This window comes from Podarcis filfolensis (assembly GCF_964270895.1).
Source record: "Podarcis filfolensis genome assembly, chromosome: 1".
Lineage (NCBI taxonomy): Eukaryota > Metazoa > Chordata > Lepidosauria > Squamata > Lacertidae > Podarcis > Podarcis filfolensis.
The window spans coordinates 115,413,179-115,435,081 of record NC_139604.1 but is presented as its reverse complement, the minus strand read 5'-3'; the positions used below and the strand labels follow the sequence as shown (position 1 = coordinate 115,435,081).

At 45.9% G+C, this 21,903-nt stretch overlaps 1 protein-coding gene across 1 annotated transcript; it reads left to right on the top strand.

Moving 5' to 3' along the window:
* Window positions 1-419: 419 nt before the first annotated feature.
* On the top strand, window positions 420-12,389 carry LOC310764246 (alpha-1-antitrypsin-like). Its single transcript, XM_083617757.1, has 5 exons — window positions 420-518; window positions 1,706-2,411; window positions 3,325-3,595; window positions 10,820-10,970; window positions 12,020-12,389. Exons 2-5 carry the CDS (start codon window positions 1,742-1,744, stop codon window positions 12,221-12,223), a joined length of 1,296 nt encoding a protein of 431 aa, XP_083473883.1. The 5' UTR covers window positions 420-518; window positions 1,706-1,741; the 3' UTR covers window positions 12,224-12,389.
* The last annotated feature ends 9,514 nt before the right edge of the window (window positions 12,390-21,903 follow it).

Below are 21,903 nucleotides of genomic sequence, written 5' to 3'. Positions count from 1 at the left end.
CTCTGACTTCCACTTAGATAAACAGGATGCATTATCAGAGTTCATGGACACATTCTAGCCAAGCAAAAACACTCAAGAAAACAGGTGGTGAGAGGGAAGAATACGGCCTGTGGGGAGAGAAGTATGGAGAGCAGCATGGAGAGAGTTTGGGGGCCCAGACAGAGAGGCCTGAGGATCCCCATACCCTGACCTGAAACCGAAAGAGATGAGGAAATGTAGCTATTTCCATCTGTGAAAACTTGAGAGAGTATGAAGGGAGACTCAGGGCCACAAGATGGCTTGGTGCCATCAGGTTTGTAGGCCATTCAAAGGACCCCTTATCTTGGCTGCTGATACCATTGTGCAAAGTTTAGAGACCACTTGAAAATCCATTGCTTCACATTGTGCTCTCTGTACCCTTTGATAATCCATGTTTGTTCTGCTTAATGGTTAATGCTGAAGACTAAGTATTATATAGGTCTGGTGCATAACTAACAAAGGAGTCGCATAGACCAATATAGTGTGGTTTGGAGAATTCTGTAAGTATGATATGCATTTTTCTTTTTCTGTTTATGTTTTATTGAATTCTATGCATGGGAACAGGACAGTACAAGAGTCTTCATCCATTTTCTCTCTTCCCCACCTTCCTATCCCTTCTCACTTTCTTTGGTTTATCACAAAATCAGGGATGCAAAACATGACCGTCAGAATGACAAAGTGCACCTATTAACTCAGGCACACATGTAACAAAAATATTAACCACTACCAACATTCTTTGTTGATTGGACTGGATACTTTTTTATTCTGCAGAGATCACCATTTGGGATGCAATATCTCAGAATTCATGTTTTCATGGGAATTTGTCCCAACCTGAGTAGGGAACATTTAACCCCAAACTGGAAGCTCAAAAGTTCTGCAGAATGTGGCACAGGGCAACCAGAGAGAGCCCAGTCCCAACACTGGACCTTAACCAGTAAGCGGCCAGGGCACAAGCTGGATATTCCTCATGTTATAGAAAAAGACTGGGCACAATGCAGACTTGCTGTTTTTTAATAAAACAAAACAAAAAAAGAAAAAACCTTGCATCCAGCTTCCAAAAATGTGACATGTTTATTCAACAGCACTATTCACAAGACAGGTGAAATATATTTGCTGCGTAGGTAAAAATGGGACAGAGATGGTATTTCCCAAGTCCCACTGAAGTAAATGGCAGAGTTCTATTGATATGTTCTGATGGATCCTCCCAGTACACAGAAATGTAAAAAAAACCCAAAAACCACTAGAGTTCCATGAAAAAGAAAAGTCAGCCCCTTCGCACAAGTCTCCAAAAGAAAATCAAATGGTTTTTACTTGGAGGAAGATGATTTGATAATGATGCAAACATATATTTTAAATGAAAACATTAAATGCCTTATGATCATTCTAGAATGCGCGTTAGGAAACAGAAAGATAAAGATGTTTTATATCCAGAATAACTTAATAGTTTTTCTTTTAAAAAATGGAAATAACCTTTTATCAAAATATCATTGTCCTACCAAAACAGCATATCTAACTTTTGAAATGTCTTATTCTATTCACATGCTCCATGGATGAAATATGTTGTGTGAATTACTAGCACAACCCACTATTTCATGTCCAGTGGGTTGAATTCTTGAACAAAACCCTGTCCTTTAAACAGAGTTGAACAGAATAATTTGATTAAAAATGGCTTTTTTACTGTTTGTAGGATAACTTCATTGCCGAAGAATACTTACCAATCCTAATGAAGGCCTTAATCTCCCTCTCCTTACTACTGAGTGTTCTCCAAGTTCACTGTCACCACGTCCCAGGACAGCCTAAGGACTCTGAGGGTCATGGAGATAAAATGATATTTGAACACCCACATCCTTCTGTGGAAGAAGAACAGGGTCAGAACTTGACGTACGCTCATGAGATTGCTCCCAGTAATGCCAACTTTGCATTTAGATTCCACAAACAAATAGCTTTAGGTGAAGCTGCCAAAAATATTTTCTTCTCTCCAGTCAGCATCTCCAGCAGTTTTGCAGCACTGACGCTGGGTGCCAAATCTGAAACACAAAGCCAAATTTACAAAGGACTTGCTTTTAACCTTTCGGAGACTGAAGAGCACAAAATACACAAAGGATTCCATCAGCTCATCAGTACCCTGAATGACCCAAACAACAAGGCCCTGATTAACACAGGGAATGCCTTATTCATAGATGAGCCACTGAAAATACTTCCAAAATTCCTGGAAGATGTCAAAACCTTGTACGGAGCTGAAGCCTTTTCATCCAACTTCCAGAATTCATTGGCAGCTAAAACCCAAATAAATGATTATGTGCAGGCCAAAACTCATGGGAAAATACCCCATGCGGTTGATGAGCTTGATCCATGCACTGTGATGGTTTTACTGAACTACATCTTCTTCAAAGGTAAGTTGAAAGAAAGATAAATAAATTGGGGGTTTGTAAAAAAATCTCCAGGCATCTTCTAATCTGCTTTGCTCTGCCACTGGCTTTTGTAATTGCAATACTGGAATAAAATAAAAAATAAAAAAGAATCTTCAGGCATCATCAGAATAAAAAGGGTTTTGTAGATGCAAATTAACAGCCATACAGGCACACAGGCAGGTGTAATAAAATTAACAGTAACTAAGGGGAGTTTTGATTTTGAGGTAGAATTTTGAGGTAGAGTCATAGCATGGAATCATAGGGGTTTTTTTAATTAAAGAAATGGGGGGTAGAGAGACTTCCCCATTCTTTTATGGTGGTTTATGTGTTGGGTCTTTCAGCTTGTTCAACATCACAGAGGGTCAACATGGATTCAGGGATACTTCTAATGGACAATAAAATGTGATCTGTGCTTACCTTTGCTTTACTAGTGTAGGGGTAGAAAACCTCTTTTCCACAGGCTAGATGCATCCCTCCAGACTTCTTTATCCATTCCTCGGGACTCTTCCCAGACCATACTCCCTTCCTCAGGGCAATGTCTCCCACTGACCCTGCTCTGTATTTTCTTCAACACAGAGAATTGTATCCCCCAGGCTGCACCCCTCAGCCTTCCTGTTCCACATCCTCCATGCATTTGCATGGCAGGAATGTGTCCTTGAGGTGCGGCAATACCTCCTGATTCCCTGGATCAAGGATAGAGAGATCGGTGGGGAAGTCTTTCTCTGAGCATTTATACCTCTGGCCCCAACTCACCATTGGCATGTTGCCCTTGGAAGATTTCCCAGGAGAAATTGAAGCCCTTAGGCTTAAAAAGATGGTCCTCCATTGCCCTGGTGAATTTCACGATCCATTTACTTGGTTCTTGGAACTTTTCTTTTCTTTTCTCCCTTCAAAGCCCATTGGAAATATCCTTTCAACACTCACTTTACAAAGGAAGAAGATTTTTTTGTAGATGCAAACACAACTGTGAAAGTCAACCTAATGTATCGAAATGGCTATTACAACTTCCTCCATGATGAAGAGCTGTCTTGCTCAGTGGTGGAAATTCCATACAAAGGAGATGCCAGCGCATGGTTCATTCTGCCAGATGAAGGGAAAATGCAGCAGGTGGAGGATGGCTTGAGCATGGAATTTCTGGATAGATGTAAAAGATCCTTCATATATGAGTAAGTCTCCTATGTGCTGTTATTAAAATGTTGCTGCTGTTGAGCTGATATTCCATGGCATTTCTCCTTTGGCCATTTTGGGGAGAGAGGGCAAAACAAAACTACCACCACCACCCCAAGAAAAAGAGCAGCGGAGAAGATGGGACATTTCATGAGGATGGAAGTGTGGAGATTTGTGCCCTTGCTCTTACTATCTTTTACAACAGGGGTGGAGACCCTATAGCCCTCTAGATATTGTTGTACTACAACTCCCATCAGCCCCAGCCAGCACAGCCAATGGTCAGGGAGGATGGGAGTTGTAGTCCAAAACATATGGTCAACCAGAGGTTTCCCGCTCCTGTTTTACAAGCAGGCCATGAGAAATAATCAGAAAGAAACACCCTCACTTTCTCAAGGGATGAGGAGTTTTGGGGAATGTGGGTGGGGTTTGGCACAGCACTACCTTTATTATAGCTAACGCCTTTATAGTAAAAAGGGACCCCTGATCATTAGGTCCAGTCGTGACCGACTCTGGGGTTGCGGCACTCATCTCACTTTATTGGCCGAGCGAGCTGGCGTACAGCTTCCGGGTCATGTGGCCAGCATGACTAAACCGCTTGTGGCAAACCAGAGCAGCTCATGGAAACACGGTTTACCTTCCCGCCGGAGGAGTATCTATTTATCTACTTGCACTGGCGTGCTTTCGAACTGCTAGGTTGGCAGGAGCTGAGACCGAGCAACAGGAGCTCACCCCGTCGCGGGGATTCGAAACGCCGACCTTCTGATCAGCAAGTCCTAGGCTCTGTAGTTTAACCCACAGCGCCACCCACATCCCTGCCTTTATAGTACAGGACAAGAATCATCAGTTTTGAAACCTAACTTGGATACATAGGAAGCTGCTTATCTCAAGTCAGACCATTGATCCATCTAGTAAGCATAGTCGTAGGCAGCATTCATGTGACAGCTTATTCCATTTTCAAAATATTCTCTTAATCATTAAGTTCCTCATTATATGTGAGCTTTCACGTGATATAAAAGACACCTCTTGAACTATAGGAATTAAAGTAAAAAGATGCAGGGATTATAGAGTCCCATCTACAAATGTCTGCAGTTGTTTGGCCTCAACCCTCTTGATCATCTTCTCCAGAAGTTGCAGTAAGCCATCGATATATACAGTAAACATACACACACAACCAATTTGTTTATATTTTAAATTTAATATAAATGTATTTGTCAGGGAACTGTCATCTGAGACGAAAGAGGTGAAAGGGCTCATGGAGGGTGAGAGAGACCACTCAGCGGAGGAGGGGACCAGCAGGGGGAGAAGTGGAGTTCCAAGGGAAAGTGAGTCGGAGGGAGGGCTCAGAGACACTTCAAGCGAGAACAGTGGGGAGGTTTCAGGACCTCCCGTAGGGACACCCACTCCTCGGCGGAAACTGTCACGCCGAGAGTCCAGAAGACGCGTTTCCGTTAAGGAGCTTTTATGCTGGAAGAAGCTCCGTAAACGCCCACTGTCCGATTCAACGAGCGATTGATGGAGCCATGCTTAAGGAGCTCCATCACAGACAGAGGTTTGGGAACTTAGCCAAACTCTGAGGGATCAGGATTTTACGCACAAGCAGCTCACCATCCCATCACAGCAATCGGACAGTCCCTGAAAGCAGCTTGTGCAGAGAGGCATCATGAGCAACCCAGCCGGAGCCGGGGGAGCAGCAGGAGCTGGAGAAAGTCCAAGTCTGGAAGAAAGGTACAGAGTGTTGGAACTCCAGCTAGCAATGCAAACGGCGAGGCTAGAAGAAAGGAGGGCGCAGGATGCAGAAAAGGCAAAAGGCGCTACACTAGCAAGAAAGATGCCAGGAATGGTGCAGAAGTTTGGGGGGGACCCCAGGAACTACCAAGCCTTTAGGACAGAGATGCAGTATGCTCTCGAACTGCAGTTTAACGACTTTCCCGATGAGGCATCGCGAGTGGCGTTTGTGATTGGCCATCTCGAAGGAGGGGCGAGAGACTGGGTCAGGCCCCTGATGGCAGGGAATAGTGACATGCTGAAGGACGCGAGGAAGTTTTTTCGCGCCATGGATTTGATGTTTTCCAGCGAGATTGAACAGGGACTGGTGCGCAGACAATTGATGGCTTGCAAACAGGGGAGCCGGTCGGTTCGTGAGTACTGGACTGAGTTTACAATGTTGATACATAAATTGGGGTGGGACCTATCGGCGGAACCCATTCAAATGCTCTTTGAAGAGGGGCTTTCTTCGGCGGTGAAAGACGAACTTTCCCGGGCGCCCAGGGCGGAGTCTATGGACCAGCTGACCAAATCAGCGCTGACCATTGGAGCGCGCCAGGAGGCAAGAGCCTTGGAGAAGCGGGAGGGGAAAGGAGAGCGTTGGAGGGATTTCCGCATTCCAGAGATTCCAGAACCAAGTTTCCCGCCCGGAGAGCCGATGGAAGTTGGAACAGCGCGCGCGCGCGCAGTTTCAAATCCCAGTGAAGGGAGGAAGAAGGAGGGAAAGAGCGCCACGAAATGTTAACTCTGCCAGCAGCCAGGTCACTTTGCCAGAGTCTGCCCGCAAAGAAAGGAATGGCAAGGGATGGCGGGAGCTGTTGGGGGGAAGGAGGAGGAAGTCCAGGAGCCAGTAAAAGCCAACGCCTGTCTGCCACTGTCAGGGCACTGCAGACAGGCCAAGGAGCAGTAAAAGTGCCCACTCCGGAACCTCCAAGACCAGCCCTAGTAATAGAGGTGTTGCTAGAGCTGGCAAACGGATACCCACTAAAGACCAAGGCGCTGTTGGACTCAGGCAGCTCCTGTAATTTTATGAGCAAGGAGTTTGCAGCTGAACACCAGATACAGACACTCCCTTTAAGCAACCCCCTGCAGGTCACCACGATCGATGGGAGGGAGCTGTTGGGGGGAGAAGTTAGCCTACAGACCGTCCCAATGGTTATGAGGGTGGCAAGGCACACCGAAAGGATAGCGTTCAATGTAGCCACCCTGGGAGGGGCGCCAGTCATTTTGGGAATGAGCTGGCTAGCGTTGCATGACCCGCTAGTGGGCTGGCATCAGAGAGTGGTCTCCTTTGGGTCAGCACATTGCCTGGAACACTGCAAAGAGGGAAAGGTGCCAGAAGGGGCAAAAGCCTCCCTAGCAGGGACGGAAGTGGCGGGCAAAGGGAAGGTGCCCAAACAATACGCTGACCTGAGCAAGGTCTTCAGCGAAAGGGAAGCAGATAAACTACCACCGCATAGAGACTTTGACTGCCAAATTAACCTGGTCCCTGGGGCCCAGCTCCCCGTGGGCAAGCTGTACGCCATGTCAGACAGGGAAATGCAGGAGTTGAGGGAGTTTATTGACAAAAACCTGAAGAGAGGTTTCATCAGAGAGTCCAGAGCGGTGGGGGGCAGCCCAGTGTTTTTTGTGGACAAAAAAAACACGGATAAACCGAGATTGGTCGTGGACTACCGGCGGCTAAATGCCGTGTCAGAACCAGTGACTTTCCCCATGCCCAGGATTGATGACATTTTGACCAGGGTGAGGAAGGGAAAGATATTCACGAAACTGGACCTGAGAGGAGCGTACAACCTGATACGAATAAAGAAGGGGGATGAATGGAAGACAACGATGTTCACCCCCCCTAGGGGCTTTCGAATATCTCATTATGCCCTTTGGATTACAAGCAGGCTCCGCCTGTTTTCAATCGCTCATGAACCATGTACTGGGACCTTTGCTCTACAAGAATTGCGTGGCCTTCCTCGATGACGTGCTGATATATTCAGAGAATGAGGAGCAGCATGTAAAGGATGTCAGGGAAGTGCTGAGCCAGCTGCAAGCAAACCAGTTGTGGGTGAAATTGGAGAAGTGTCAGTTCCACACCAAGGAGGTGGAATTCCTGGGGTACCGCTTATCAGACAAGGGATTAGCCATGGATCCAGGCAAGGTCCAGGCGGTGCTGGAATGGAAGACACCGAAAACGAAAAAAGATGTGCAAAGGTTCTTAGGGTTTGGGAACTTTTACCGTAAATTCATCAAGAACTTTGCCCACTTAACGGCTCCCATCACGGACTGTCTAAGCAGCAAGAAGAAATTCGTTTGGACGGCGGAGGCGGAGCACGCTTTTGAGGAATTGAAAAGGGCATTCGCTTCGGAAGAACAGCTCCTGCATGTGGATTTACAAAAACCCATGAGAGTGGAAACTGATGCCTCAGACCGGGCGGTGGGGGCGGTGCTGCTTCAGCCAGGGAGCAATAAGTCGGAATGGAGACCGTGTGCCTTCTTTTCGCGTAAGCTGAACAAATCCAAGAGGAACTACACGGTATATGACCGAGAACTACTCGCCATTCACAAAGCGTTCCGGAGATGGAGACACTTACTAATTGGCGCACAGCATAAGGTGCAAGTGTGTACGGACCACAAGAATTTGGAGTATTGGAGAACGGCACGAGTGCTCAACCAACGACAAGTGAGATGGGCCCAGGAGTTTTCCAAATTCCATTTTGAAATCTGCTATGTGCCAGGTCCAGAAAACATCAGAGCGGACGCTCTCTCTCGTAAACCTGAATATTTGGAGGGGGAGGGAGCGCCAGAAGAGAGACATATTATCCCAGAGGACCACTGGGTGTGTGGTGCGGCCTGGGTGGGGCAAAGAGAACTGGTAGAGGGAACGGTAAATGATGAGTACGCCCAGGATAAGCTCAGAGGTTTAAGGAGAGAGGGAGAAGACCCCGGAGGTTTTGAAGAAAGAAACGGGGCATTGTATTACAAAGGGGCGCTATATATACCCGAAGGGGAATTGAGGGGGAGAGTACTCAAACAGCTGCACGACAATCCCACAGCGGGGCATTTTGGGCAACACAAGACCATGTGGTTGGTGACCAGGGAGTTTTGGTGGCCCAAGGTGAGGGAGAATGTACGGGAGTATGTGAGAAGGTGTGACCAATGCCAGAGAGCCAAAGGAGAAAGGCGGGCACCAGCGGGGTTATTAGAACCGTTACCCACACCAGAACGACCGTGGGAGGCGGTGTCGATAGATTTTATGACTGATCTGCCCAAATCCCAGGGGAAAACCGCCATACTAGTCGTAGTAGACCTGTTAACTAAGATGGGTCACTTTGTAGCTTGCTCACATGCAGTCACGGCGGAAGAGTCAGCGAAATTGTTTGTAGAACATATTTTTAGGCTGCATGGCGCCCCCTTGAGGCTGGTTTCCGACAGAGGGAAACAGTTCACGTCCAGATTCTGGAGGAAGCTTATGAGCTTGTTGCACGTAGAGGTCAACTTTTCGACTGCCAAGCACCCTGAGACCAATGGGCAGGCGGAGAGGGCAAACGGTATCCTTCAACAATACCTGAGGTGTTATGTCAATGACAGAGAAAACGATTGGGTCGAAAAGTTGGCACTAGCGGAATTTGCTTACAATAATGCAGAGAATGTGTCCACCGGGATGAGCCCCTTTTTGGCTAATTATGGGTGCCACCCCAGGGCGTTTCCAGGGGAAGGAGGAGAGAGATGGAGTGTTCCGGCCGCTGAACTTTTTGTAGAAGAAATGGAAGCGATCCATCGTCAACTCCAACACAACTTAGAAAGGGCCAAAGAAGAATATAAGAGGCAGGCAGACAAGAGCAGAAGGGAAGGTGAAACAATTAGGGTGGGGAGTCGGGTCTGGCTATCAACCCAAGGATTGCCGTTCAAGGGGGGTTGCAAGAAATTGAGACGCAAAAGATTGGGACCATTTGAGGTCATCCAACAGGTCAACCCAGTGGCTTTCAGACTCCGGTTACCGAACCACATGAAACTGCACCCAGTATTCCACAGGTCATTACTGTCACCATACAGGGGGGAAGGTGAAGGGGTATCCACACGGGGGCCAGCCATAGAAGAAAGGGAAAGCCGCAACTATGTGGCGGAAATCATCGACTCCAGGTGGAAGGGTAATCAGGTGGAGTATTTGGTTGCGTGGGAAGGGGAACCGGAGTCGGAAAACACCTGGGTGAAGGCAGAGGAGGTCCATGACGAGATCTTGATCGAAACGTTCCACCAAAGGTTCCCCAGGAAACCTCAGCCAGTAGCGAGGTTCCGGAGGGAGTACTTTGGCACCACCGACGATGAGGAGGAACTGGAGGGATTCAGGGAATCGGAGTTGGAAGGAGGTACAGACTCCGAGGAGGAGGAGTACTTGGAAACCGGAAACAGCAAAAGGTGGAGGGAAGTGTTCGAAACTTCGGAAGATGAGGGAGGTTCCTTCAGGGGTTTTGCTCCCTCGCCTCCCGCAGAGGAGGGGAGGGAAGGGGGTGAAGGGGGCCCTGGAGGGGAGGTGGATATCAGGGAACTGTCATCTGAGACGAAGGAGGTGAAAGGGCTCATGGAGGGTGAGAGAGACCACTCAGCGGAGGAGGGGACCAGCAGGGGGAGAAGTGGAGTTCCAAGGGAAAGTGAGTCGGAGGGAGGGCTCAGAGACACTTCAAGCGAGAACAGTGGGGAGGTTTCAGGACCTCCCGTAGGGACACCCACTCCTCGGCGGAAACTGTCACGCCGAGAGTCCAGAAGACGCGTTTCCGTTAAGGAGCTTTTATGCTGGAAGAAGTTCCGTAAACGCCCACTGTCCGATTCAACGAGCGATTGATGGAGCCATGCTTAAGGAGCTCCATCACAGACAGAGGTTTGGGAACTTAGCCAAACTCTGAGGGATCAGGATTTTACGCACAAGCAGCTCACCATCCCATCACAGTATTGTTTTGGAACAAATTAAGTTTGAAGTGTGCTTTGGGGTGAAATATTAGGGGTGTGGCTCCCAGAGATCCATTGCATGAGGAATTTGGCTCTTCAGCTATAGAAATTTGACATTCCTGAGTCAGCAGGCTCCAAGTAAAAATCCATCATATATAGGTCAGCTCTTCATAACCACCATTTCTCCTCCAGTTATTGTCCTCCTTGATGCTAAAGTGCAGCCTCCCCCAACCTAGTGCCTTCCAGATTGGACTGCCCATCATGAGCTAACTAAAGTTGATGGCAATTTCAGTCTCAAACATCTGGATGGCACTAGGTTAGGAAAGACTCTTATAGAAGACAAATAACAGAAGCAGAAGGTGAGCAAAGAAACCACCCTGCTATTGATACACCAGCATACAAATCCACTATTTGTCCCTGTTGAATTGTAAATACCAATGTTACGTGCACTTCTGGAGGTAATCTAAACAAAATTATGCACTCATAATTTAATGTTTGGATTTTGCTGTCCATGTGTTAATCAGAGAAATGGACCTGTACCTTCCAAAAATTTCCATTTCTGGATCCTATGATGTCAAAGACACATTGCAGAGAATGGGTGTGACTGATGTCTTTAGCGACGAGAATGCTGACCTGTCTGGAATTACCGGTGAACCCGATCTGAAAGTTTCCAAAGTAAGTATGTGAGGGGGTCTTTAGAAAGGCATTTCATGAGAGATGATCTGGTTGTGGGCATTATTATTGCTACTATTATTATTTGTGCCCTTTCACTTGGCATGTGGATTAGGATGAACGCCAAGATGGAGGTCGCTTGTCAAATTCATGTACCCAAGGTGTTCAGAGCAAAGGGGGATGATTGTTTCCAATCTTTGTCTCCACCGCCTCAGGCAATGCATGTAAACATGCCCAGGAATAAGGAGAGCTTTCATCCCTCCTGCATTAGGTAGCTTCCATGCCCAGAGTATACTTTGTTTTGGTTAATGTGGATTCCTTATTCTGCAGGTCTTCAGAATCATTATATTTTTTAAAATAAATATACCCTTTCTTCCATATGTTTGTGTCCTGAGTCATCTTGTGGGTGTGATGCAATGCATTTTTCTTAATCTATGTTGCCAAGACATTTGGAATACTACGTACAATTCAAATCACCACACCTTAAACAGAACACTGTAGACTAGGAAATAGTTCAGAAACGGCCATCTAAAACAATTAGAGGGTAAAGCAACGGCCTATAGAATTGTAGAACTGTAGAGTTGTAGAACTGTAGAGTTGGAAGGGACCGTCAGGATCATCTAGTCCAACCAACTGCAATGCAGCTGTCGCATGTGGGGATCGAACCTGCAAGCTTGGCATTATCAGCACCAGGCTAGAACCAACTGAGCCGTAGGAGAGCTTACAATGTAGAAGTCGGGACAATGAAAGTAAATAAATAAGAGGTGACATGATAGTTCAGAAAAGGGCATCTAAAAGGATTATGGGGGTAGAGGAACTCCCTGTTTATTTGCAGGGGCAGGGAGAATGGAGGTAAATAAGGGGCATGATAGAGGTGGAGAAGGGGGAAAGAGGGAAGATCTTACCATTCATAATACTAGAACCCAGAGTCACCTGGAACTTTTGGATATTTACATGGAAGACAGAGGTAGTTACCCATCCAGCACACATGTTATGGTAGGCTTTCCTCCATCACATATGAAGACAAGTAATATGTCACTATTTCCCTCCAGGCCATTCACAAGGCTGTCGTGGACATTCATGAGGGTGGCACTGAAGCCGCCGGAGTCACAGTTACAGAGTTTTCACCACAGTTTGAACGTCTTGGTCCTACTCCTATCTTTAAGATCAACAGACCCTACCTGTTTCTAATTATGGAAAAGAAAACACACAGTGCCCTCTTCTTAGGGAAAATTGTGAACCCAACTGAAAAATGAGTACGTGATCAGATCGAAATTTCCCATTGCAATTTCCCCTGATCTTTAAAACATGGATTTCCTCACTTTGTACTAGCCTAACCCCAGTAGTGTTATCCGATTTGCTTTGAAATTAAATAAGGCAATGAGCACAAATCACTGCTGGAATAAAATGATTTGAAAATATTGTAATCTTGTAGACTATATTTCTTACACCATTTGTTGCCTGCAGCATGTTTCTGGCTATGGAAAGAGATCTCAGTTTCAGTGGTTAATGCTGAATCCTGTAACAATGCCTGCTTCTAAAAAAATAAAAGCTCCACAGAACCAGGCATGACTCTCAGGGTCCCTATAATTTCTGCGGGATCAAGTAATGAGGGAATCAATCCGGGCCTGCTGAATATATTTGCTGCCAGTTGCAAGGAGCAAGATGACACCGGTTATCCTTTTAGAAACAAAAGCCTGACACTTTGAATCTTCCTTCAAAACTGGCACCCACCATCACGCCTCAGGGTTGCAGGCTAGTTTGGGTGGGTGAAAGCCAGGTGATGTGGTAAACACAGCTCTGTCTTCCACCAGATGGGAATCACCAGAGAAAGGGTTGAAGGAGAGTAGGTGGCGAGGCTGCCATCACCACTGCCATTCAAGTATCCACCAATGGAGGCAGCTAACATACTCTGCATAATGGATGCAATTGTATCCAACCCTGGATACAGAATATTGGGTTGGGGGAGCAAGAGAAAAAAAGGAGTAAACCCAATGGATCTGTTGAAATGATTCAGCCAGAATCAAGGTTATTTTTTTGCTGAAACAGGAGCCTGAAACATTTTGGCGCTTGGGAATTTCTTCAACTGGGGACTGGAAGAACGATTTGCCTTTCTCTATTGCCTTCACCTTTTAAACAGCTCTCTCCCTAAACAACAGCAAATCGATAGGGCAGACAATGTGTAACTCCAGCAAATGCTTGGGGTGGAGATAATGGTGATGTCTTCTTTATAGAAAACCGCTTTTAGAAATGCTAAGGCAAGGAAATGTTAATGGCTTTCCCCCACCCATGAAACAGATGGCCTTTTCCATTCCACAGACCTTAAACAATAGGGCACAATGGGAGGGGGTATTTCAGCTCACCCTTCATGGTGGTTAAGACTGGATTTCTGAAGCAAATGACTGTCAGAACTTACGTTGGCACCAAAGCAACATTATGTGGCCTAAACTTTTGTCAGGCCTAATATTACACCTTCACGAGCAGGGTAAGAAAAAAAGCCTTTGTCTGGGTTCCCAGCCATCAAAATCTTGTTGCTTCCTTCCTTGTTTCTGCTGGCCTAATGAAGCCAGAGAAAACACACAGCCTAAAGAATAGAAGCATATCATACAAGTTTCATTGGACATGGCATTCTACATTTTGCAACTGTTTCAGAGGTGGGTGGGAAATACCATATTGTTACAAATGTTGGATGCCACCCCCAAACTCCGCCAAGCTGTGGCAAGATTCCAGGGTTTTCCAGGAGCTCACCCAGAGCATGTATTCCTATGAGTATCAAGACGCGGCAGAGACTTCCGTTCCTTTAGAAATATGGTTCAACTACACCTACATATAGGGACGTAGGTGGTGCTGTGGGTTAAACCACAGAGCCTAGGACTTTCCGATCAGAAGGTCGGCGGTTCGAATCCCTGCAACGGGGTGAGCACCCGTTGCTCAGTCCCAGCTCCTGCCAACCTAGCAGTTCGACAGCTTGTCAAAGTACAAGTAGAACAATAGGTACTGCTCCTGCGGGAAGGTAAACTGCATTTCCATACACTGCTCTGGTTTGCCAGAAGCGTCTTAGTCATGCTGGCCACATGACCCGGAAGCTGTACGCCGGCTCCCTCGGCCAACAAAGCGAGATGAGCGCTGCAACCTCAGAGTCGGTCACTACATGACCTAATGGTCAGGGGTCCCTTTACCTTTTTAATTCAGTTTTACTAGCAAACCAGAGGTGAAACTAATCCCTTCCCAGCCTCAGGAGGAGTGCAGGGAACGTTCGTGCAACACACCTTTACTAGCAAACCAGTCCCTGCTCCTGCCAACCTAGCAGTTTGACAGCTCGTCAAAGTGCAAGTAGATAAATAGGTACTGCTCCAACGGGAAGGTAAACGGTGTTTCCGTGCACTGCTCTGGTTTGCCAGAAGCGGCTTAGTCATGCTGGCCACATGACCCGGAAGCTGTCTGCAGACAAACACCAGCTCCCTCGGCCAATAAAGCGAGATGAGCGCCGCAACCCCAGAGTCAGCCATGACTGGACCTAATGGTCAGGGGTCCCTTTATCTTTACCTTTACACCTACATATAGAGGGAGTACAGATCTTACAGCATGGTCATTTCAAGAGAGGCTTGTTCCCCCCAGTAGTGCAGCACTGGAGTCCAAGGCATCTCACCCAGCTGGCCTTCAGCCAACCAGCCAAGGTCAGTCTCGCCTTTTCTCAGCTTTCCCAAGCCTCCTGCCAAAGGGCCCAAACTCTTCCTGTGACATCACACCGTTACCTTGACAACATCCTGTTTCTGTTCGCACCTCAGGGAAGGGGCAAAGGATAGTTCTCTTGCCCTGCCAATGGCCCTCAATGACCTTGTATTGCTTCTTAATGGCCCTAGCTTGGCCACTTCATTTTGCATAGGCCAGGCCAGGAATTCCTCTGCAGCGTGTATTTGCCCTTCGTATCCCAAATAATCAACATCCTGCCATTTATTAATGTCTGCTATTTGCTAAAAGACTCGATGGTCAGGGATGGTGGGAGTTGCAGTCCAACAACATAGAGGAACACAGATTCACCTTCCCTGGCTCAAAGCGTTTTCTTCTGCCCTTACCTCATGGCCTCTTTGCGCAAAATGCAAGAAGACTAAAAACAGATTGCATCACATTTTGGTTCTCTGCCTTCCTTGGAAAATCCTTTTTGTTCTGTTTAATGGTTAATCATGAAAACTGGGCATTTGGTGGGTAGAAAATATGCACTAAGAAAAATAGGAGCAGAGACCTGCTGAATGCAAGAAGATTCTTCTGTAAGTATGATGAAGAACAAGAGTTTGGATTTGATATCCCGCTTTATCACTACCCAAAGGAGTTTCAAAGCGGCTAACATTCTCCTTTCCCTTCCTGCCCCACAACAAACACTCTGTGAGGTGAGTGGGGCTGAGAGACTTCAAAGAAGTGTGACTAGCCCAAGGTCACCCAGCAGCTGCATGTGGAGGAGCGGGGAATCGAACCCGGTTCACCAGATTACGAGTCCACCACTTTTAACCACTACACCACACTGGCTCACACGTCATATTGTTTATGCTCCTTGCAACGTATCCAGTTTAGTCCAGGCACTACTTTAGATTAATACACACTGGAAAACACTGACTTATGTTCTTGGCTCTGCTTCTCCCATAGCCACAGCCTCGGATTCAATCCGAAATCAAGCATGGCGCTCTCTGTCTGGCTTCCCAGCCTTCAGCTTTTCAGTGTCTAGCTTACATCGCTCCACTCTGGCCTTTGTCCTTCTACCAGCCAGCTGAGGGAGGGGGGCTCACCCATTTTCCATCTGTCTCAGAGCCACTCCCTTTGTTTCCTTAATGGCCCGTTACCTCACCAGGAAGCTCCTTGTAGATTTTTAACACTTGTTGGATCCAGGAATTAGAAGGGTATTGATATATACCCTACCTGCCCCCATAAAAAAAAACCCTCATAACAAATGGTTAAGGATGAAAACTTTAACCGAGATGGAGATATATAAGCAGAATTTTTAATAGGTATCAAGACTGGCTTTAAAATGATGCACAAGTGACATATGAACAGGTAAAGCCTCTCCGCCTCCCATCCAGTTTTTACAGATCTAAAACTTTTGTGATCAATCAACAGAGACAGAAATGTAACTTAAATTGAGAGAAAGCTGAATTTGAAAAATCTGTTTAAACAAATGGCGGGCAAAAGAGTTAAACTAAAACATAAGAGATCTTTTTTTAAAAAAAACTTTTATCACATTTTCAAAATTTACAGAGAAAAAAATAAAAACAATAAATTGATCCTAAATTGCATATTCTGAGATAAGGAAAAAAATAGTACAAAATACATAGTAGAAATGTACAAAGATCTAAGATAAATAGGACAATGAAAAAGAAAATAGCACAAAAATTAATAAAAAATCAAAACTCAACAAGAAAATTCAAAACAAAACAGAAAATTATTTATCAAAAACAACATTATTTAAGGAGTACAAACCATAACTTAAATATTCTATACACAAAGTCGTAAAAAGAAATTACCTTCATACTGGATTGAGTCCCTTATAAATTTGTTGACTTCCCTCTATCTCTGCAGTTTCAACTCAACTATTACATTTAAATTACAGTGGTACCTTGGGTTACAGACGCTTCATGTTACAGACGCTTCAGGTTACAGACTCTGCTAACCCAGAAATAGTACCTTGGGTTAAGAACTTTGCTTCAGGATGGGAACAGAAATCGTGCAGCGGAAGCGGGAGGCTCCATTAGCTAAAGTGGTACCTCAGGTTAAGAACAGTTTCAGGTTAAGAACGGACCTCCGGAACAAATTAAGTTCTAAACCCAAGGTACCACTGTAAAGTAAAGGTAAAGGTACCCCTGCCCGTACGGGCCAGTCTTGACAGACTCTAGGGTTGTGCGCTCATCTCACTCTAGAGGCCGGGAGCCAGCGCTGTCCGAAGACACTTCCGGGTCACGTGGCCAGCATGACAAGCTGCATCTGGTGAACCAGCGCAGCACACGGAACGCCGTTTACCTTCCCGCTAGTAAGCGTTCCCTATTTATCTACTTGCACCCGAGGGTGCTTTCGAACTGCTAGGTTGGCAGGCGCTGCGATCGAGCGATGGGAGCGCACCCCGCCGCGGGGATTCGAACCGCCGACCTTTCGATCGGCAAGTCCTTAATTGTTTGTCCGGACAGTATGAAAAAATTTCCTTTTCTGTGAAATTAATCTAAACACAGCCAAGTGTTGTTATTGGAACCATATTTTATTAGGTAATTTTTAAAGCAACCCCATTCTTTTTTAACCTTTTCTCTTGAGTGGTTTCTTATTAACTCTGTCATTTTGGCGCGTTCCAAGTACTCGCACAACTTTAACTGCCATTTGTCTTTTGTTGATGTTGACTCGTTTTTCCAGTATTTTGCTATTAAGATTCTGGCTGCTGTTATCGCATAAAGAAACACTCTTTTACTTTCATTTGGGATGCTTATTGTTAAAATGCCTAATAAAAACACTTCTGGTTTCTTTAGGAATGTATATTTTACCTTTTTTTAAATTCCTCGTAAATCATGTCCCAAATTTTTTTAATTAGGGGACAAGTTCACCACATGTGGAAAAAGGCTCCTTTTAACACTTATTGTTATTATTTTTATTTATTTTGTCTAATTTGAATGGGGTCAGGTACCATCTGTAGGTCATTTTCATAAAATTTTCTTTATTCAGATAGCAGATATTCAGGTTTTTTCCCCACAGTTCTTCCCATTTTTGCATTTAAATTGGGTATCCAAAATCTTGTGCCCACTTTACCATCACTTCCTTCACTTCTTCATCTTTCAAATTCCAATCATATATATATATATATATGAATGATAATATATTTTTGATAATATCTTTCTATTGTTTAATAATAATAATTTCTCTAAATATGATATTTTTGTATCAAATCCATTTTTTGTGTATTTTAAAGATTTCATTTAGATGATAATATTTGTAACCAACTTATACCTGTCTCTTTTAGTTCTTCGTATTTCTTAAGTTTCAAGTTGGTTGTTTTCTTCCTCTAATATAAAAGATCTTATCAAACTGTCTAAAGAAAGAGGGAAATGTTTGTAAAGTAAAATAAAATGGAATAAAAACTTGAGAAGGATTAATCCAGAAGAGGTGCTGTGCATTGGCAAGAGGTTCATGCTTTTCCAGAACATTGCAATCTGTTCATTTATTCATTCATTTTTAATTTCCCCAATCCATCTGAAAATGTTGGGGCGAAATATCTGCTAAAAAATATTCTGTTGGGCAATGCAATTTTATTAAACTTTGTGGATGTTATCTATAATGTGATAACTTTGTTTTGAAAGTCTCTTGGTTTTATTGGTATCTTCTTTTAAAAAAATTAGACTGTTTTATGGAAACCACTTACAGATTGTACAGACTTTGTAAAATAAATCTGAACTCTTATGTGAAGGAGGGGCATGACCACCGCTTGTGCAGAGTGTTGCTCGGGAGGATGAATATGCAAATGAGGAGCCTGGCAAGCTGGAACTGCGGGTGGAGGGACGTTATGAGACCCGACAGAGAGACAGTGCCTTATGACAGATGCAAAAGCAGTGAAGGAGAGATCGCAGAAGGCTTGAGAGGAACTGGCTGGGAGACTGACTAAGCAAACGGAGGGAGGGAGGTTGGGGCAAAACAGATGGAGGATCACTGGAGTTGTGCAAGGAAGGTGGGGGAAAGACAGAACTGAGAAGAGAAGAGAAGAGAAGAGAAGAGAAGAGAAGAGAAGAGAAGAGAAGAGAAGAGAAGAGAATCATAGAATCATAGAGTTGGAAGAGACCACAAGGGCCATCGAGTCCAACCCCCTGCCAAGCAGGAAACACCATCAGAGCACTCCTGACATATGGTTGTCAAGCCTCTGCTTAAAGACCTCCAAGGAAGGAGACTCCACCACACTCCTTGGCAGCAAATTCCACTGTCGAAGAGAAGAGAAGAGAAGAGAAGAGAAGAGAAGAGAAGAGAAGAGAAGAGAAGAGAAGAGAAGAGAAGTTGCAGTGTAGTAACAGGAAACTAAGGAAGATGTTAAGGAGACAGGCTGCCAAGGAGGCTAGAAAAGGCAGGGAAGTGGGAGGTGATGCAGTCAGATTGCAGGGGGTTGTTCCTGCCTCTGTGGTGAACCAAAGGAACAGCAACACACAACGAAGTCTTATTTTTATTCTATGCTGGAGCAGTTCCTCATCCATTGATCACCGTCCCTGGTGAAGCATCTCAGACTCCCTCGCTATTAACATTCAGGAGGAATATAAAAACCTTCTTGCTCCCTCTTGCTTACTCACCCTGGCAACCTTGGGATTATTAATTGTGAAGGTATGTGGCTTTTTAAAAAGGGGGTTCTGAATTGCCTTTAAATGTTTTGCTTTGAATTGTGTAGTTTTGGCTATGGTGTATGTTGTCCTGGATTTCTCTGAGAAGAAGGGCAGGGTAGAAATTGTATTACTGGCAATATTAGTCTGGGAGGAGCTGACTGCTTTTAGGAGGTTATTTAAATTGTTTTTAGAAGGTTCTTTGGGAAAAGAAATAAGTTTGAATAGTAATGTTTCAATATTGGTGTGTTTGGCTGGGGCTGGTGGGAGCTGTAGTCCTACAACATCTTGAGGGCACCAGGTTGGCAAAGGTTGGTCTATTCCAACTGGCCATGGTGCTCCAGAGTTCCTGACTGGACTCCTTACCTGGAGATGCCAGGGATTAAGCTTGGCAGCTTCTGCATTCAAAGCAGATGTTCTGCCATTGAGCTACCGACCTACGCTGTAGGCTGGCAAGGAAGAGAGAACATGGGAAACTGCCCAATATTGAGCCCACTCACTGGCCCCAGCACCATCAACACTAACTGGTAGGGTTCATGAAAAGTCTGCATTTGAATCATGCACATTTTGGGTGTAGTTTGTGCATAAAAAAGACAGAGGGATGCTGGGAGTTAGAAACATAAGAAGCTGCCTTATACCGAGCCAGACCATTGGTACATCTCAATCAGTGTTGTCTACGCTGACTGGCTGCTGCTCTTCGAGGTTCCAGGCAGGAGTGTGTAGGTGTGTTGCATGAACATTTCCTGCACTCTTCCTGAGGCTGGGAAGGGATTAGTTTCACCTCTGGTTTGCTAGTAAAACTGAATTAAAAAGGTAAAGGGACCCCTGATCATTAGGTCCAGTAGTGACCGACTCTGAGGTTGCAGCGCTCATCTCGCTTTACTGGCCAAGGGAGCCGGCGTACAGCTTCCAGGTCATGTGGCCAGCATGACTAAGACACTTCTGGTGAACCAGAACAGCGAATGGAAACGCCGTTTACCTTCCCGCTAGTAAGCGGTCCCTATTTATCTACTTGCACCCGAGGGTGCTTTCGAACTGCTAGGTTGGCAGGAGCAGGGACCGAGCAATGGGAGCTCACCCCGTCGCGAGGATTTGAACCGCCGACCTTCTGATCGGCAAGGCCTAGGCTCTGTGGTTTAACCCACAGCGCCACCCGCATCCCAAAGCTGAATTACTGTGTCACAAAATGATACATGTCAGTGCAACCCTTGGAGGCTTGGCAGCTCTGCAATAGAGTTTCCCCTGAGAGAAGTGCATTGGCTTGAACTCCCTGTATGGCAGCCAGGATGGAGTCTTTTGGCATGCCACAGAAGGCTGCACACACAACATTGGTGCAATTCGGTAGCTTTATAGTCTCTGGACTAGGAATGGGCAAATCTGTCCATTTTGGCTCCTCTTCTCTGCAATCTTAAATTCTTTTCTGCACATTTGCACATCATTTGTGATATGTGTTTTCTAAAAAAGAAATCCTGGTGAAAAGGCCTTTTAGTGCAAATTCCTCCTGATATGGATCAGTCATCTGATGCCTGACGTCAGGTGAGCCAAGCCCGACACACCCGGGCGATGTCCCGATTTTCTGCACTGCCTGCAGTCTGCGTTGCAGAAATGGCAGGTCCTCCTCTCCCCACAGCTTGCACAGTTCCCTTTTTCTCGTTGAGGCAGCTGTGGTCTGTGCGCTGCTTGAGTGTGCCGCTGTACTCGGTGCACCTCCTCCCTGTCAGATCCTGAGTCGTCGGCGAGGTCTTCGTGGTGGACCCTCGGTTGGGACAGCAGGCTCGGCCATGCCTCTTGTGTCAACCTCTCGGCAGCTTCCGTTGCCAGGGCCTCCTCCAGAGCGACCTGGAACGTTAGGTCCTTCTTGGTATAGAGGCGTCATTGCAGCTTCTCATCCTTCAGGCCACCAACAAGGTGGTCACGAAGCATGTTCTCCAAGTCTGAGAAGTTGCAGAACCAGGCGGCTTGGCGGAGGGAGGTCACCAGTTATGGTTTCCCCATAACTTTGCATAGAAGGCATTTTGACGAGCCACCACCAAGGGCTGCAGCGAGAAGTGCTCCTTCAGCCGTTCCATTATTGTTTTGTAAGGAACAGTCACAACACCTTCAGGCGCAAGGAGAGCCCGGACGATTTCGAACGTCTCCTCTCCGCAGACGCTGAAGAATATCGTCCTCTTCTTGGCGTTGTTGGTGACCCCTTTGGCTTCTAGGAGGAAGGTGAAACGGGAGGCGTACGCTTCCCAGTCTCCTGATGCTGGGTTGAACGGCGAGAAGCTGCTGTCGGTTGCAATTCTGAGTTCCTTGGGTCCCAGAGCTGAAGCCTGGATACACGGTGCGAGGCAGCAGTGCGGCAGGTGGCGGTGCTGCACTGCTGTGTGTGGTGGTCAGCTCAGCGGGATCCCACCTTCGTCGACAGTGAAAAATACTCGGAGTCAAGAGTGGATTTCATGCTCTTTATTCAGCTCATAGTAGCAAAGAATGAAAGTTCCCCCAAAATATCTGCTTTATATAAATTATTTACACAATGGGCCGCATGTGATTGGCTAATTCCGGGATTCTCCTGTAGGCCAATTGGGTTGCAGATTCACTTCCACCTGGAGCTGGATTGGGTGGCTTCT